This window comes from Cloeon dipterum, chromosome X, assembly GCF_949628265.1.
Source record: "Cloeon dipterum chromosome X, ieCloDipt1.1, whole genome shotgun sequence".
Classification (NCBI taxonomy): domain Eukaryota; kingdom Metazoa; phylum Arthropoda; class Insecta; order Ephemeroptera; family Baetidae; genus Cloeon; species Cloeon dipterum.
The window spans coordinates 24751616-24766178 of record NC_088790.1 but is presented as its reverse complement, the minus strand read 5'-3'; the positions used below and the strand labels follow the sequence as shown (position 1 = coordinate 24766178).

At 39.0% G+C, this 14563-nt stretch overlaps 3 protein-coding genes across 3 annotated transcripts; all 3 read right to left on the bottom strand.

Moving 5' to 3' along the window:
- Nucleotides 1–41: 41 nt before the first annotated feature.
- Nucleotides 42–3446, bottom strand: LOC135945398 (trichohyalin-like). The gene is made up of 6 exons (XM_065493069.1): nt 3232–3446; nt 3012–3067; nt 644–2562; nt 395–583; nt 310–335; nt 42–251 (listed from the first exon to the last, which is right to left on the bottom strand). The coding sequence occupies exons 1-6, from the start codon at nt 3393–3395 to the stop codon at nt 185–187; spliced, it is 2421 nt and encodes an 806-aa protein (XP_065349141.1). The 5' UTR covers nt 3396–3446; the 3' UTR covers nt 42–184.
- A 1092-nt stretch (nt 3447–4538) lies between these two features.
- Nucleotides 4539–8487, bottom strand: LOC135946123 (synaptic vesicular amine transporter-like). The gene is made up of 10 exons (XM_065494184.1): nt 8335–8487; nt 7964–8182; nt 7832–7915; nt 7130–7315; nt 7028–7071; nt 6508–6714; nt 6295–6438; nt 4951–5140; nt 4753–4892; nt 4539–4690 (listed from the first exon to the last, which is right to left on the bottom strand). The coding sequence occupies exons 1-10, from the start codon at nt 8420–8422 to the stop codon at nt 4679–4681; spliced, it is 1314 nt and encodes a 437-aa protein (XP_065350256.1). The 5' UTR covers nt 8423–8487; the 3' UTR covers nt 4539–4678.
- A 732-nt stretch (nt 8488–9219) lies between these two features.
- On the bottom strand, nt 9220–14563 carry LOC135946816 (sodium-coupled monocarboxylate transporter 2-like). The gene is made up of 13 exons (XM_065495220.1): nt 14185–14563; nt 13347–13506; nt 13230–13295; nt 13112–13163; nt 12982–13049; nt 12771–12925; nt 11522–11662; nt 11366–11474; nt 11200–11309; nt 10496–10673; nt 10357–10443; nt 10146–10300; nt 9220–9890 (listed from the first exon to the last, which is right to left on the bottom strand). Exons 1-13 carry the CDS (start codon nt 14442–14444, stop codon nt 9584–9586), a joined length of 1848 nt encoding a protein of 615 aa, XP_065351292.1. The 5' UTR covers nt 14445–14563; the 3' UTR covers nt 9220–9583.

Genomic DNA, 14563 nt, shown 5'->3' with positions numbered 1-14563 from the left:
GCAAAGATGAATATTTTAGGCTTTAATTCAAAAACAAATAATTCGATTCATCGCATGCAGTTTATTTTAATACGTTTTCATATACATATTATTTTAATATACACAAATGCTACGCAGAAATTATATATGTTCTATTTTTTATTGTTATATTTTTTGTGAAACTTCTATTTTGCTGAGAGTATGATTAATAAACTGAAGCCAGTGCCAGACCAGATGCAACTGCGGTCATCGCCATAGTGTCAATCGGCATGCTGGGGAAGAAAAAATATTAGTAAATTATTTATTTATCCCCCGTTTGCATAATCTCACCTCTTGATTTGGTTCACGATGCTCGTCTAAAGAAAATTGGAATAAATTTAAAATTTCATTTAAATCTCATGCAATAAATTGATACCTTTTTATTTCCTGCAAAAAGTAGAGACATGAGGTAGACTGCGGTCAGTGTGTTGGCAGCGTACTTCATGTAGTTTCCAGATGCCATCAACTCGACAGGAGCGAATGCAGACACCTGTGCTCCCAGCAAAGACAAAGAGTTTCGTTCAGTCTCAGGTTTTTCCAATCGAATGCTCCTCCTTTCAGCAGCCTGTAAAAAATACATCCATATTTAGCGTGGTTGAAGACAGTTTTTTTTTTGTAAATTTACCTGATCTTCTCTGCGATTCATTGTCAGGCGAGAATCCCTTGCTTCACGGGTATCCTGGATTTCTCGTTGAGAGTCGCGAGATTCTTCAAGACGCCTTTCTGCAGCTCCTTGGCGCCTGTCCATGTGGGTATCCTTCAAATCATCAACTTGCCGGCGAGAATTGCTCAAATCTGCTCGTTCCCGGGTGTCTCTTGCGTCCCTGGACTCTTCGACTCGTTCAGCTCTAGAGCGGGAAACTCGGGCTTCTCTCCTTGATTCCCTGGACTCTACAACTCGTCGAGATTCAGAATCTGTTCGTGCCAGAGCGTCATCACGTATTCTAGAATCCCTGGACTCGACGCGCCTGGCCTCACGGCTCCTCTCCATGATTGTCTGGCGTGAGTCTCTGCGAGACTGCTCCATTCTTCGGTCCTTTGAAAGCTCGATACGTTGGGCATCACGCCTGGAGTCCCTGGATTCGTCCAGTCGCCTCTCAGTACGAGTGTTTCGTCGATTTTCCCTGTCCTCTAGGACCCGTTGAGCTCTAGAACCTTTAGCTTCTCGTGTGTCTTCAAGTCTCCTTGAGTCCCTAGACTCTTCAACTCGCCTCTCGACGTTCCTCTGACGTGTACCCAGGCGAGAGTCTCTCATTTCACGGGTGTCTCTGGACTCAACAACTCGTCGAGATTCACGTCTCTCAGAATCCCTCAAGTCTTTTCGTTCCATGGTGTCGTCACGTGTTCTTGAGGAGTCCCTGGACTCTTCAACGCGTCTGGCCTCACGCCTCTCCATGATTCTCTGGCGTGACCGCTCCATACTTTGAGAGTCCCTAGATGCCTCAACTCGTTGGACGTCACGCCTCTCCAAGCGGATGTCTTGTCGCCCGGAGTCCCTGGACTCATCTAGACGCCTTTCAATCTGAATGTCTCGTCGATTGTCCCTGGCTTCTTCGACTCGTCTAGAATCTCTGGCTCTTGTGTCCTCGAGTCTTCTGGAGTCCCTGGACTCTACAGCTCGCCTTAGATGTGTGCCCCGGTTAGAGTCCCTCATTTTTGCACGCACTCCGGTGTCCCTGGACTCATCAACCCGTCTGGCCACACGCCTCTCCATAATTTGACGAGAGTCTCTAATAGATTCAGACCGCTCCATTCTTCGAGAGTCCCTTGAAAGTTCGACTCGTTGAGGGTCACGCCTCTCCAAGCGGATGTCTTGTCGTCTGGAGTCCCTGGATTCGTCAAGAGAACGGGTGTCTCGTCGAATTTCCCTGGCCTCTTGGACACGTTGAGCTCTTGAGCGGGAATCTCGGGCTTCCCTTGTATCCCTGGACTCTTCAACACGCCTCTCCATGACCCTCTGACGAATCTCTCGGCGAGAGTCCCTCATTTCTGAACGATCTGCATCCACTCGTCGCAAAGACTCACCAACTCTTTCAACTTCCCGCTTCTCAATGACTCTGGAGTCCCTTGAATCACGGAAGTCCTTGGTCTCCTGGACTTCACGGCGAGAGCCGTTTGAGTCAGAGTCTTCTCGACGGACATCCCTCCTCGCGGATTCCTCCCGTAGGGAGTCCCTTCTGTTTTCTTGGATGCGGGACTCTCCCCTGAGATCTCTGCGGGACTCACGGGCCTCCTGTCTGCGTTCAAGTTTACGAGTGGTATCGGTTCTTTCCCGATTTATTCCGTCCAGCTCCTCTCTGGTATCGCGGCGGGAGTCCAACCGAGAGTCCCGACGAGCTGCGCCCATCGTGTCTGCCTCACGGCGGACCTCGCGACGGACTTCCTGGGTTGCACGGCGTTCGGACCTCCGCAAAGTGTCCTCCCACCTGGAGTTTCGGGAGTCCCTCTCGTCCAAGCGTCGGCTGGTAGTGTCCGACTCTCTGGACAGCCGTCTGGCGTCCTCCCTTTCGTCAAGCCTTCGTGAGCCGCGTTCAAGATCTCTGCCTGTTAAAAATTAGAAGAGGAATTACATTTCAAGCAGTTAAAAAACTAAAATAATCGCCGAAAAAATCTCGTTTTTTTATTTAAAGATTGTTCAAACTATTTGTTTCATTCATATAAATTCAAGCGTGTGGTGAAACTGTCCTTTTAATTATTTTAACTCTCGGTAATATGTTCTTTTGTGAAGTCCCGTCAATGTTAATAAATAAGTTAAGCAAATTTTCAATCTATCTAGAAGAAGAGTGTTCTTTTCAATTCAATACAAATTTTAAAAATAAAACCTTCAGTTTCAGGATTTTTAGAATTATTGTCTGGATTTTAAAGCTTTAATTCCTCAACTCAATCAACATTTTTTTCTTAATTCTCCTAAACATTAAACAAGAAAAATAAGTTAAACGTGTCTAAAAGCGTCCGAAGTTTACTGAAATTATAAATAATTGCCTTCAACTCACTTTCATCAGTCCTGGAGGCCCGACGTGGTTGCAGGTCGTCAGCTATGGATTTCATTCTGAAACAAATTCATATTATTATTTAAAACAACGAGTCAAGTGCGGAACTTTCATAAAAAACGGATTATCAGTAAATTGAAAATTTTGTGCATGAAAAAAGCGCAAAAGCCAACAAAGAAATCTGATTTTTACAGAAGACCTGAAGATTTTTAAATGACATTACCTTGATTCATATAGAATGGTTCGATCTTCAGAAGTGATGAAGTCGTGGTCCGTCGGAGTCTGGCCGTGCAGCTCTGCGAAGGCCAAGCCCGTGAGGTAGGCGAGCAGGAAGCCCAGCGCCAGGCGGCAGCGGGAGGGCAGAATTTTGTGCCTGGTGCGTCGCATTTTGCGTCTTGCTGTGATAGTCTGCTAGTCCTTCCTTGGCTGAGTCTGGAGTTGGAGTGTGCCTGAGCGTCGCAGGACGGCCGATATATAGGAGCGGAGTGCCTGTGTCGTGGGTGGATTGCGGCCAAATTCAATTTCGATTCGATTACCACTCATTTCCACACCAGTGGTGTGCTCATTCTGGTCTTCAGCGCTGCGGAAGGGAGGATAGCGCTTCAGTGACGTAAATGCTGAGTTGAATTAACGCCTTCCATTCATGGATTCAATACCTCCGATGAATCGAGAGTTGGGGAAAGTTCCGGAAATTGTTTTAAAATTTTCCAGATAGGTGACTATTGCTTTATTTAATTTAATAAACGTGATAGAAAATATTTGACGGTTTTTGCCCTAATTTAGACGGGTTTTCATTCATCTTTTCAGATCTAATTTTTTCCCAAGAATCACGCTTTTAATGTTTGCCTATTATTTATTAAAAATAGAGGTTTAAAACTAATTCAGGTGGTTTCTTGATGAATTTCGGCAGTTTTAGATGAAATTTTACTTGACCAAATTATCCTTTTTCGAATAAAATAACCGAATTGATCGTGGAAATGCGCGGCAAAGTGCAACAGTGCCCAAAGTAGCTAAAAAAAACTCCTGTTAAAGTGAGGTTCAGAAGTGTTAATTTTCCTAAATAAAAATCAAGGCATAGGAAACAATTATTCGACCTTTTTAAATTCTTATCTTTAAAAAAATCTAAAGAGTTTAAATTACAATTGCAGATTTGACGTCAGTAGCAAACTGATAATTAGATTTAAAGCTGTGCGAATCTGACTTATTTGCAAGGATTTGCTGATCTAATCAGAGGAGCAATTCCGAGTCGCATCTGTGTCGGTAAGTTTGGTGCTAAATCAATTATTTCCGAAACGCTTCCAGTTTATTGGATGCAACGAGTCGAGATATCGACAACAACCATGAATGCCCCGTTTGAGCTATCTGCGTCACATAAATAGCCCTTCAGAGTGAGGTATTGTAAATTTTCTTAGTTACATAGTGAAATTATTTCTATTTTTATACTTAATTAACGTGATTTCTAATTTGCAAAGGAATTTAAAATTAAAATACGATTCGATTAATTTCAATGCACTTTTTATTTGTTTAACTTTGAACAATTACATGATATGCGTTTGTACAGAGTAGAAATGCTTAATTTGAGAGAATTTTTATTTTTTTTATTGAAACTGTCACATGCAGCATTATTTTATCATATAGTTGTATATTATGGAAAGCCCTTCAACTCTCCACTAGTTAAGGATCTGTAAAAATTTAAAACCATGAAAATATTTTTTCAATCATTTATTTAAAAAAAAATACCCACTTGATTCTGATATTTTGCGGAGTTGTTGCTCATTCCTAAGGTGGGCAGGAAGAAGCAGTAGCACAGGTTTGCCGTCCCGATGAGGCCCATCAGCACCGGAAAGCCAACATAGTCCACTCCGAGACTTCCGACAATCGGTCCTGATATAATTCATTAAATTACGAGAGTCTTAAATTGTTGCTTAAATTAATTTAGTACCTAAGAAGTAGGCGAGGCTGACGGCAGCCTGTTGCAAAGCGTAAACCGGCCCATACTGAGCCTTGGTCGAAGTGGACTGGTCTACAAACTGGGCCATCAGGGGAACCATGGTCGCGTCGACGACTCCGATGCCCAAACCGAGCCCGAAATGCGGGATCAACAGTTCGAGGACACTCCTGGCGAAAGACACCTGAAAAGCACCAAAAGAATAGAGAATTATTTTAAAAAAATATGTGTTATATAGTTTTTATCGAGGTTAAATAAATTAAAAAAAACACATTTTGGGGGAATTGCACCAGTAGGCAAATTGCTCGTCAAGCAAGACCAGCGGGTTGCATATCATTGGAAATCACAGGAACGTTTTCTTAAAATCTGTTCAATAAATTTTACTGGGTTTGCAGTTTTCCTTTTTTAATCCAGGAAAAAGAGCAAGGAAAGAAGTCCCTTTGTAAAATTTTTGGAATTTATACGATACTGTTTTAATAGAAAGATTAGAACCAAAATATATCTTTCAATAAGTTTTATAAATCAAAGGTGTTAATTAATACAAAATTGTGCAAAGTAACGGAAAGTTTCTAATTTCAACTAATCTTGAGCAAGTCTCAGCACTTGCATTCTAGGGGTGAGAACGAGGAATGACTGAATTTTAGTCATTTTTACTTGCATACACACGCTCAATTTATTTCCAAATTGTATTTTTCTAATTTTTTATTGTTTTAAATGGGGGTTGACTTCATTAGCTATCTCAACAGGTGGTTATGATGAGCCGAACGGTGTGCAGTTTTTGCAATTATGACGCTCAGAAGTCGTGAATTGGTAAAAAAAACATTGTTGTTGTTCTGATGAGTGCATTTTAATAATAATAAAAAAAACAGCGTGTCAGCAAAATCTGGAGTCCTAACAATTACAAATACCAAAACTGAATACCATTTGAATCATCTTCACATCTTATGATGTGCACTGAAGTGGTTTAAGGGCATTAAACACACAACTCCGTTGTGCAGTGAGGTGCAAAGCATAAAAAAAATTGAAAAATATTCCGTTTTTTAGGGTGGAAAAAAGGGGATGAAGAATGCTATGGCTATGTAGAGGAGGTTTAAACTAGTCTAGTGGTGTGTGGGTTTTGAAATTCTAAAGCTTAGAAGTCGAGATTTGGTGAAAAACGTATTTTTTCTGAGGACGTTGTTCCACTTGACGGTGTTTGAATTTTTCCTAAACCCCCAAAAACCTGCAAATGTGGATTATTCGTGATTTTAAATAAATAAAATAAATTTAAAAAACTAGATGCATTGAATGGTATGTTTAAAATCAGAAATCAGCTCGAAAAATGCTCATCTTTCGTACCATGAAGGCGCAAACCCCGACGAGCAGCATGGCCGCCAAGGCCAAAAACCCGAATCCGAACTTGTAGGCGAGCGGCCCGAAAAAATTTGTGCCAAACAAATATCCGAGGCTGTCCGGGATGAACACCGTTCCCAGCTGCCACTTCTGCAATTAGAACAGAGACTCGATTAAATTTCCAATCACCTCTCACTCAGAATTAGCTTAAATTCAGACCTTTGGCTTCATCGTCTCCATAAGCCAGAGGGGCAGACAGGGCTCTAAAACGGCCATGGCCGAGGTGCTGATGAGAATGGCGCCCGCCGACAGCATGATGTTTCTCTGGCGGAGGATTTGCAGAAAACCAAACTCCTCGTCCCCCTCCTCCTCCTCGTCATCGTAGTTTGCAGAACGAAATTGGTACCAGGTCGCCTCAATGCAAGCCTCAAAGCAGAAAATTTTACTGTTAAAATAAAATCACAATTTTACCTTCAAAAAAGTGAAATAAGGTTTTATCCAAGATTTTGCAACCAGTAAAACGGAGAATAATTGAAATTAATGTGCAAAAAGACTAGAAGGATTGTTGTTATGACTTCTATACTAGATAATTTTTTTCCTAAATTAAATACATATATCTAATTTTAATTTAAATAACGGGTTGAATCAGATTGTTTAATTAATTCTTATTATGACACAATTTGTCCATTCTGATTTTCTTTTTTTACTTGTTAATAGTTATTACTCATTTTCAACCAACCTTGAAGTTTCGACAGGAGAGCTCAAGCCGTCGGCACTGCAAAACTAATATTTTAACATTCAATTAAACCATTTTAACAATAAAAAATATTTTAATGCATACCGAAACAAATTGCGACCAGGAAAGCGATCAGGAAGAAAGGGGCTGACTTCCTGGCCAACAGGTCGTAGAGAACGGCGCCCAGGGGATAGCCTAAGAGCACGCCGAGTGCCATGCTCCCCAACACCAGACCCATCATTTTGCTCCGTTCCTTTTCTTCGACAAAGTTTTCGGCGATTCCGCACATACCTAAAAATACATTTCAAACTATAAAACAAAAGTTGTTGGTAAGAATACATTTTTATTCAAAATATTTGTTTATTTTTTAGGGCTGCGCGTTTAATTTATTTAAAAAAATACTTTATTGGACAGAGTAACAAGGTATAAAATGTTATAATGGACGCACAGTTCTAAAAACTACTACTAGAATTGTGCTGTGTGAATTTTTCAATCAAAAGAAGGTTGTTTTGACAAAAAGTTTGCAAAATTCGGATAGTTTTGACATTTTAAAACACATTTACGAAGCATATTAATTTAAACAGACTGGCAAGTTCGATGATTTTTCTTCCTTTTTATATTTAAATTTTATCGTTTCAGTATTTCAGTAAAAATTATTCCACACAACAAAATTTTAAAACCAAGACTTTTTCTAAATTTTTTATTGGAAAATCACTCCTGTACTAGGGGTTTAAAAGTGTTGAAGATTTTTATTCAATTTCACAGCTTACAAAAAATCAGGTTATAATATGACGCAACATTTTTTACCTGACACAGAAATGCTTGCGGACGCGATTCCGTGCATGCTCCTCGCGATGAAAAGCCACAGGTAGTCGTCAGCCATTGCAAACACTGCGTAAAAATTGTCAGTCTCAAATTTATATTTCAAAAAATATTTACCGAGAGAAACGATGAAGAGGAAAAGTGTGCCGAAGAGGAGCGGAATTTGATATCCGATGCGGCTAATGACAAATCCGAGAGCAGGATTGGCGAACAGCTGAATCAGCGCCTTGGACGACAGCAAAAGGGCCACTTTCGAGTTCTCCGCCACGACAGGCAGAAGGAGGTTTTCGCCTTTGACCGAGTCAATCGAATACAGGTAGTCCGGTATGATTGGCACTGCGGAACAAATTCAAAAATAAATTATTATTAAATTTTCATGCTCTGAACTTTCGAAATTCCTCTAAAGAAATTTATCAAGGCACAAGGAATTAAATTTAGTAAATTTTTTCTATTTTTCGTTTATATTTTTTAGTAAAAATTTTACGTACCGACAACGGTGAGAAGCACATTGTCGAGCAGGTAGGCGAGGTAGACGACGACGACCAACGAGAACTTTTCTCCCGAACTCGACTCCATGGCGGGCCACAGGTTAGTGCAATGCTGCCGCCCCCGCACCGACTCTCGCTCGCTATCAGTCGGGGCGCAGATGCCGCCTTAACGCACCAGAGTGGATAATCGAGCTGTAATCCAATAAAATCTCGCGCAGAAGCTGCCACCCCAGCACACTAATTTAAAAAGAAAAAATGCTACACACTGCCCGGAAAATCTGCTTCATTTCCTGGAAGCATCTAGTTATTTCATCCTGGTGTGAATTTACTCCAAAAACTGTAAATTTTTCCACATCATTTGTTTAATTTCCAATGGAAGTTAAATATTTATGCAAAAAGAAAAGGATTTAGCAAAAAAAAAAACAATTTTTTAAACGAATTAATGTAACAAAATATTAAAAAAAAATTGAAGAGTTACAATTTTCTCAGGTCGCGAAACAACTGGCTAATCAAGCGAGGAGAACTGTCTCCAAACTGAATAAAATCACGATTTTTTCACAATCAGAGTGATTTACCTCAAAATTTGCACACCGTTGGATAAATTGCGACCAGAGGGATCGGAATCAAGCGGAAAACATTGATAAGCAGTTTAATTTTATGAATTATTTGGTATAACCTAAATTTTAATTACTGTGGTTGCTGTTTTGTTGAGTATTACAAACAAATATGAAATTAAACAACAGCCAAAAAATCAAAATATTGTTAAATGCCCTGCTGTTGACCAATTTTAAAATTAGAATTAGAATAAGACACAATAGAAATTACCAAAAACCAGAATTACTTTATTTCAAAAGTTGTTATTACGTAAAAGCCAAATTTCTGAAATTAATAGTGCTAAAAAAATTTTATTATTATCTGCTGTTCAAAGAAAAATACAAACTCCAATCCCCAGCATCTTATGATGATTTTGAAAATAAACAGATTTAAAAAAAACATCTACAATAAGTTCAAACAAACGCTATATTTGTGGATGAATCCACCAATAAAAATTTCAACTGTCAATTTTTTTATAAAAGGCCGAGAACAATTCAGCAATAAATGTTTGCCTTGGATTATCAAGTTAGGCAGCGTGCTGGACCCACAAGAGCAGCGGGTTGCCTATCTAGCATTCATAATTATTACAAAATCTCACAAAGAAAATCACAAGGAAAACGGCAGTGAAAGAAAGAAAGAAACTCCACGCCCCTCTCTAATGGCACCCATTTCCATTTAATTTTTCAACCGCTTTTCCATTTTGGACCAACGGTGACGAACGATTTTCGTTGTTTTGTTCTGAAATTTCTTTCAATGGCACTGCCTCAGGCGACGCGTCGTCCTGGGGCAACCACCTGTGCACTAAAGGCGAGTAGAGCTCCTTCCTTTGCTGCTCGCGGCTGATTTCTTCGCTACTGAACAGGCTCACCAAATAGCCCACGGCCAGCATGATGAAAAAGCCGAACTCCGCGTAATACATGTAGGAAATTCGGAACATGAAGAACACGTCGTCGTTGTTATGACTGCAAAGGAGACAATAAAAAGAGGTCAAAAAGCCAAAATAATCGAGAAATGTGATTCGAAAATTTGTTTAGGTTGAATTTCCTCTCAAGCTCGGTTTTCTGTCCTCCCATTTATTTTTTTACCCTCAAAAAGGGTTCTCATGACATGCAAAAAGTTAAAAATACAGAAGAAAAATATTAACAAATCCCTAAAACAAAAAATTAATTTTTTTCATTTTTGTCAATTAGAAAAGCTATTAATTTAAATGTTCTCACCTTATTTGGGGAGGAAGGGTGACATTTGCAGCGCACTGATCGACGGAGATGGGGAGGGCGGGGTGTTTCAAGTAGCCCTTTTTCAGGTTGTACTGAGCCCCGGCCACCACGATTGCAACCGAGATCAAAGACACAACTGCCCCCACGATTGCACCCTGAGAAAGATGTGATATAATTTAATTCATTCGAAAGCTCCAATTCAGGTCATTACCCTGGGTGTCGCTCGAGGGAAAAACATTCCGAAAGTGAAAAGACCGAGCATCGCTCCTGCCGTGATTCCATTCAAACTCAGAGCCAGCTAGGAATACATTTTAAATTAATGTAATTATTTTGAAAAGGGTGTTGGTTACCTGCAGAACGTGAGATTCGAGGACGGAAATGCAAGCGACCAATCCGGAGCACACGACGCCCATGAAAAGGGTTAAAATTCTCAGCCGATTCTTGTGGTCAGTGCATGCCAGGAGGAAGTTTTTCGGAAGAAGGTCGAGGAGTACGCCGGACATCGCGTTCAAGCCAGTCGACATCGAACTAATTCATTTTTTTTCAAGATTTTTAGACATTTTTTATGATTTTGTTTAAATATTTAGTTTTGAATTTTTTAAATTATGTAGCCTAATCTCATAAGATTAATTTATAGCGGGATTTTATTATTTTCTGTTTGACAAAACGACAAAAGGTCAACTTTCTGGACATATAATTTAAAATTAAAATTCCCAAAAATTCTAAAAAAGTGTTTTAGGTCTTTAATTTGTCTTTATAGATGAAGGTAAATTATTTTGTAACTATATCAGGATTTTTAAATCCATTAAAAACATTAAAAAAGTCATAATTAATTGTTATTCAATTTTAATTAATAAAAAACCAAAACCGTCTCAATTTTGCTCAAGTTTGCCAAAGCTGTTTGTTTTTTTTTTAAATAAAGGAACCAGATTAATTCTTATCACACAAAAAAACTAGTAGAAATTGTTTTCAAGAATTTCAATAAGATGAAAGAAAATTAATTTCCATAACTATAATTAAAATGCTTTTTTACATTGAAAAAAGTTGAGGTCACCTGATTGACGCACTAAACACGCCTGCAATCAAGACTCCAGTGAACCCTGGCAGCTCTCCAAACACACTCTTGGTGTACAGAGGCAGAATCTGGTCAGGTTTCCTCACAGCCTGCGCAAAAATCACGTGTCAGTCACACTAGAGAGTTTGCTAATCAGAAGACGGACTCCAGCGGTCAAAGGGTCACAGCCGTAGTAGGTGGCGTAAACGAGCATTCCGATGGCAATGCTCATGATCTTGCTCAGGGTGAGGCCGATGGTAAACCAAACGAGCGTCCTGAAGAGCAGTGTGAGTATTTTAATTGTAATAGATTTTTTTGTTACCATTTGGCGGCTTTCATGTCGGGAACGGAAAGGTAGCGCTGCACCATGCCCTGACTGACGCCGCACTGAGTCAGCCAGCCAAAGTACTGCCCGATTGTCACCGTCCAAAATGTGTGTCTGGTCAGTGGACTAGGGTCCAGACTGAAAATTCAAATTGATTTATTTTATATAATATGTTGAATCTTATTTTTATGTTTAAAATGAAAAAAAGGAAAACTGAAAATTTTAATTTGATTTGTTTCATTTTATTTGCCTGTTTTTATGTTTTAAAATACTCTTTGCACTTTTAATTGTTAAAATAAATTTATATCAATTCACCAGTTGCATAAACCCTAAGTGTTCGAAGCCGCCAACAGATGGCGCCACCGTAGACTTTCGATTTTAAGGCTCTTTCGCTGCGATTTCAGACTCAATCTAGCTACTGTGCATTCTTCAATTAATTTGCTAATTTTTGGTTTTCAGCACGTCAAAAAAAAGCAAATTAATTAAAAAAAGTAAAATAGCTAGATTGAGTCTGAAATCGCAGCGGAAATGCCTTAAAACCGCTTAAAACAAAATTTTTAAGAAAGTCTGTGGTTGCGCCATCTGTTGGCGGCTTTAATAACTAAGGGTTTATGCAACTGGTCAATTCAAAATTAAAATATTTAATTCAGGGATTGCCATTTTTGTTTATTAGAATTCAGTGTGAGATTGAAAAGGTATGTTTCTTCCAAATTTAATTCTTATTATTGTTATTTATTCTTGCCAGTCATACAAATAAGACAAGTAATACAAGTAGTTTTATATGTTTTCCAATATTATCTTGAAACTAGAAAAAATGCAAGGAGAAGCGATCATAATTACGATTTAATTTCAATCGTAAATTGGAAATTTAAGTTTCAAATTACTATATTTTAAATAAAAAAGGTAAAGGCTATAGCACCTTGACAATGTTTGCTAAATTGTGCAAAATTTTCAGGGTCAGATAACTTGAATAAATTAGCTAAAGGTTTTGATTCATGAAATACCCCCTCCACACTCCTTGTCACCCCCTCAACCTTCATTTTTGTGTTTTTTGCCAATCGAACGCAAAATAGTTGCCTATCATTGATAATTTAGGGTGACTTTTGCTCCAGTTTAATCAACCCCTAACAAACCTCTTCTTCATACTCACAATACAAATGTTTGAGCTGCAATTTTGGTTTCTTTTTAAATATGAAACATCAAAATTGATAGGGGGGGTTTTAAGGATGATTATTTATACACTTACTTAAAAAGTTCAGTCCTTCCTCCCTCCTCGTTGATCTGCCAGACATTGCCCCATCCTCCGGCCTTTTCAGCGCCCAACACCATCAAAATCCCCATCGAAATAAACATGATCAAAATTTGCGCAGCGTCTGCCCAGACCACGGCTTTTAAGCCTCCCTGCACAAGATCTTAAATAAATTTCCTTTTATTTAAAAAAAAAATGTGTATGTTACCAAAGTCGTGTACGCCACGCAAACGATGCAGGTTGCTCCGACGATGAAGCTAACTGGGATTTTCGTAACTGAAAAATAAATAATTACAAATTTATAATACATGTTTGCTGATTTAATTTTTATTACTAACCTTGGCTAAACGCCAGCGCAGGTCCGTACATCACGATTGGAATATAGGCAAGCTGCAATAAGTTAGCGCGGAGAAAAGAAATATTATACGCAAATCGAATATGCTAAGTTAATTTTACTTGCGCAATCACGAACAGACCGGAGGCCAGCCTCTTCACCCATTTGTTAAACCTCAGTTCCAGGTACTGAAAAATTTATAAATTAATTTTTTTAATATATTTTATATAAATCCGTACCTGGTAGGAAGAGGAGATTCCAAGCGAGGAGAAAATGGGAAGGAAGATGTACGCCACTGACAAGCTCACGAAAACGCCTGAAATCATTACGGCCCAATATTGCAGGCCGTGTTTGTAGATTTCGGTCGGAACGCCCAGCACCGTGATGGCTGATATATGACTGCGAGAAATATTAAAATTATTTAAAACAAAAAAAATCGGGAGTAAACATTTTGCTTACTGGCTTACACAATTTTCATTCACGCGCGTTTGAGGGATCAAAATTTTGCGTGACACCGAGATAAGAAAGAACACGGGCATGATTTACGAAATAATTTACAATCGGCGCGCCAGCTTTTGTGTGTTTTACATTCTGAGTGAACGAACTTCGAACTTACTCAAGTTTGAACTTCGAACATTATCAATGACCATGAAATTTTTATGCTGATCAACCTATTTTTAAAAATTTTAGATCGAAATGTGTTATAAAAAATTTTATTTTAAATATTAAAAAAATTAGTAAGGAGTTAGATTTTAAAATAATCTAATTTTGCTAAAAAGAGGGCCTTTTCTGTAACAGTAATTCATATTCTCCTCAAATTACAGCGCTTTTGACAGTAACATCTATTCTAATTTTGATTCCTCTTGATGATATATATCCAACTTGTGAAATAAAATTAGATTTCAAGTTGGAAGACAGTCCTTCCATTAGCAAACTATGCCTTCACTTTTAAAAATAAATCGATGGATCCTAATTGTAAGAACAAATTGGTTTTAAATAAATATTTTATAAATTTTTCATTATTTTTTTGCACTTAAGAATAATTTCATTCAATTTTCCTCATTACATAATGCTCACCTGGCGATGAGAGACAGCGACACGGGGAAAATACTCATTTTCTTCCCTCCCATGAGGTACTCGTTGGACTCGTCGGCATCTTTGTCCTGCACTTTGTACTCGTCCTTCTTGCCGCAAGCAGGCCATACCTCTTTATACGAGGCAATCACGGCGATCACGGCGGACAGGATCATCAACGCGTAGAACGCGATCGAGTCCGCGTTGAAATACAAATCCGAAATGGAATCGGTTTCGGTTGCGTTATTGGCAGACTGCTCCATTTCGAATTGGCGACTGTGATTCTTTCGGACGATATTTCTGGACCGTGTCCGCCTAGCCTCATCGGAACAACCACGGACAATGGTAATTGATAAACGCGCTGTGGCGAAGGAGCACAATA

Coding starts and splice junctions, on each gene's coding strand:
- LOC135945398 (XM_065493069.1), bottom strand. CDS start 3,395: ATGCGACGCACCAGGCACAAAATTCTGCCCTCCCGCTGCCGCCTGGCG. Junction 3,068..3,231: donor ACCATTCTATATGAATCAAG/GTAATGTCATTT, acceptor AATTTGTTTCAG/AATGAAATCCATAGCTGACG. Junction 2,563..3,011: donor GGCCTCCAGGACTGATGAAA/GTGAGTTGAAGG, acceptor AATTTTTAACAG/GCAGAGATCTTGAACGCGGC.
- LOC135946123 (XM_065494184.1), bottom strand. CDS start 8,422: ATGGAGTCGAGTTCGGGAGAAAAGTTCTCGTTGGTCGTCGTCGTCTAC. Junction 8,183..8,334: donor TGTGCTTCTCACCGTTGTCG/GTACGTAAAATT, acceptor TTTGTTCCGCAG/TGCCAATCATACCGGACTAC. Junction 6,439..6,507: donor TGGAGACGATGAAGCCAAAG/GTCTGAATTTAA, acceptor TTCTAATTGCAG/AAGTGGCAGCTGGGAACGGT.
- LOC135946816 (XM_065495220.1), bottom strand. CDS start 14,444: ATGGAGCAGTCTGCCAATAACGCAACCGAAACCGATTCCATTTCGGAT. Junction 13,050..13,111: donor TGCGCTGGCGTTTAGCCAAG/GTTAGTAATAAA, acceptor TTTATTTTTCAG/TTACGAAAATCCCAGTTAGC. Junction 10,301..10,356: donor TCCCTCGAGCGACACCCAGG/GTAATGACCTGA, acceptor CATCTTTCTCAG/GGTGCAATCGTGGGGGCAGT.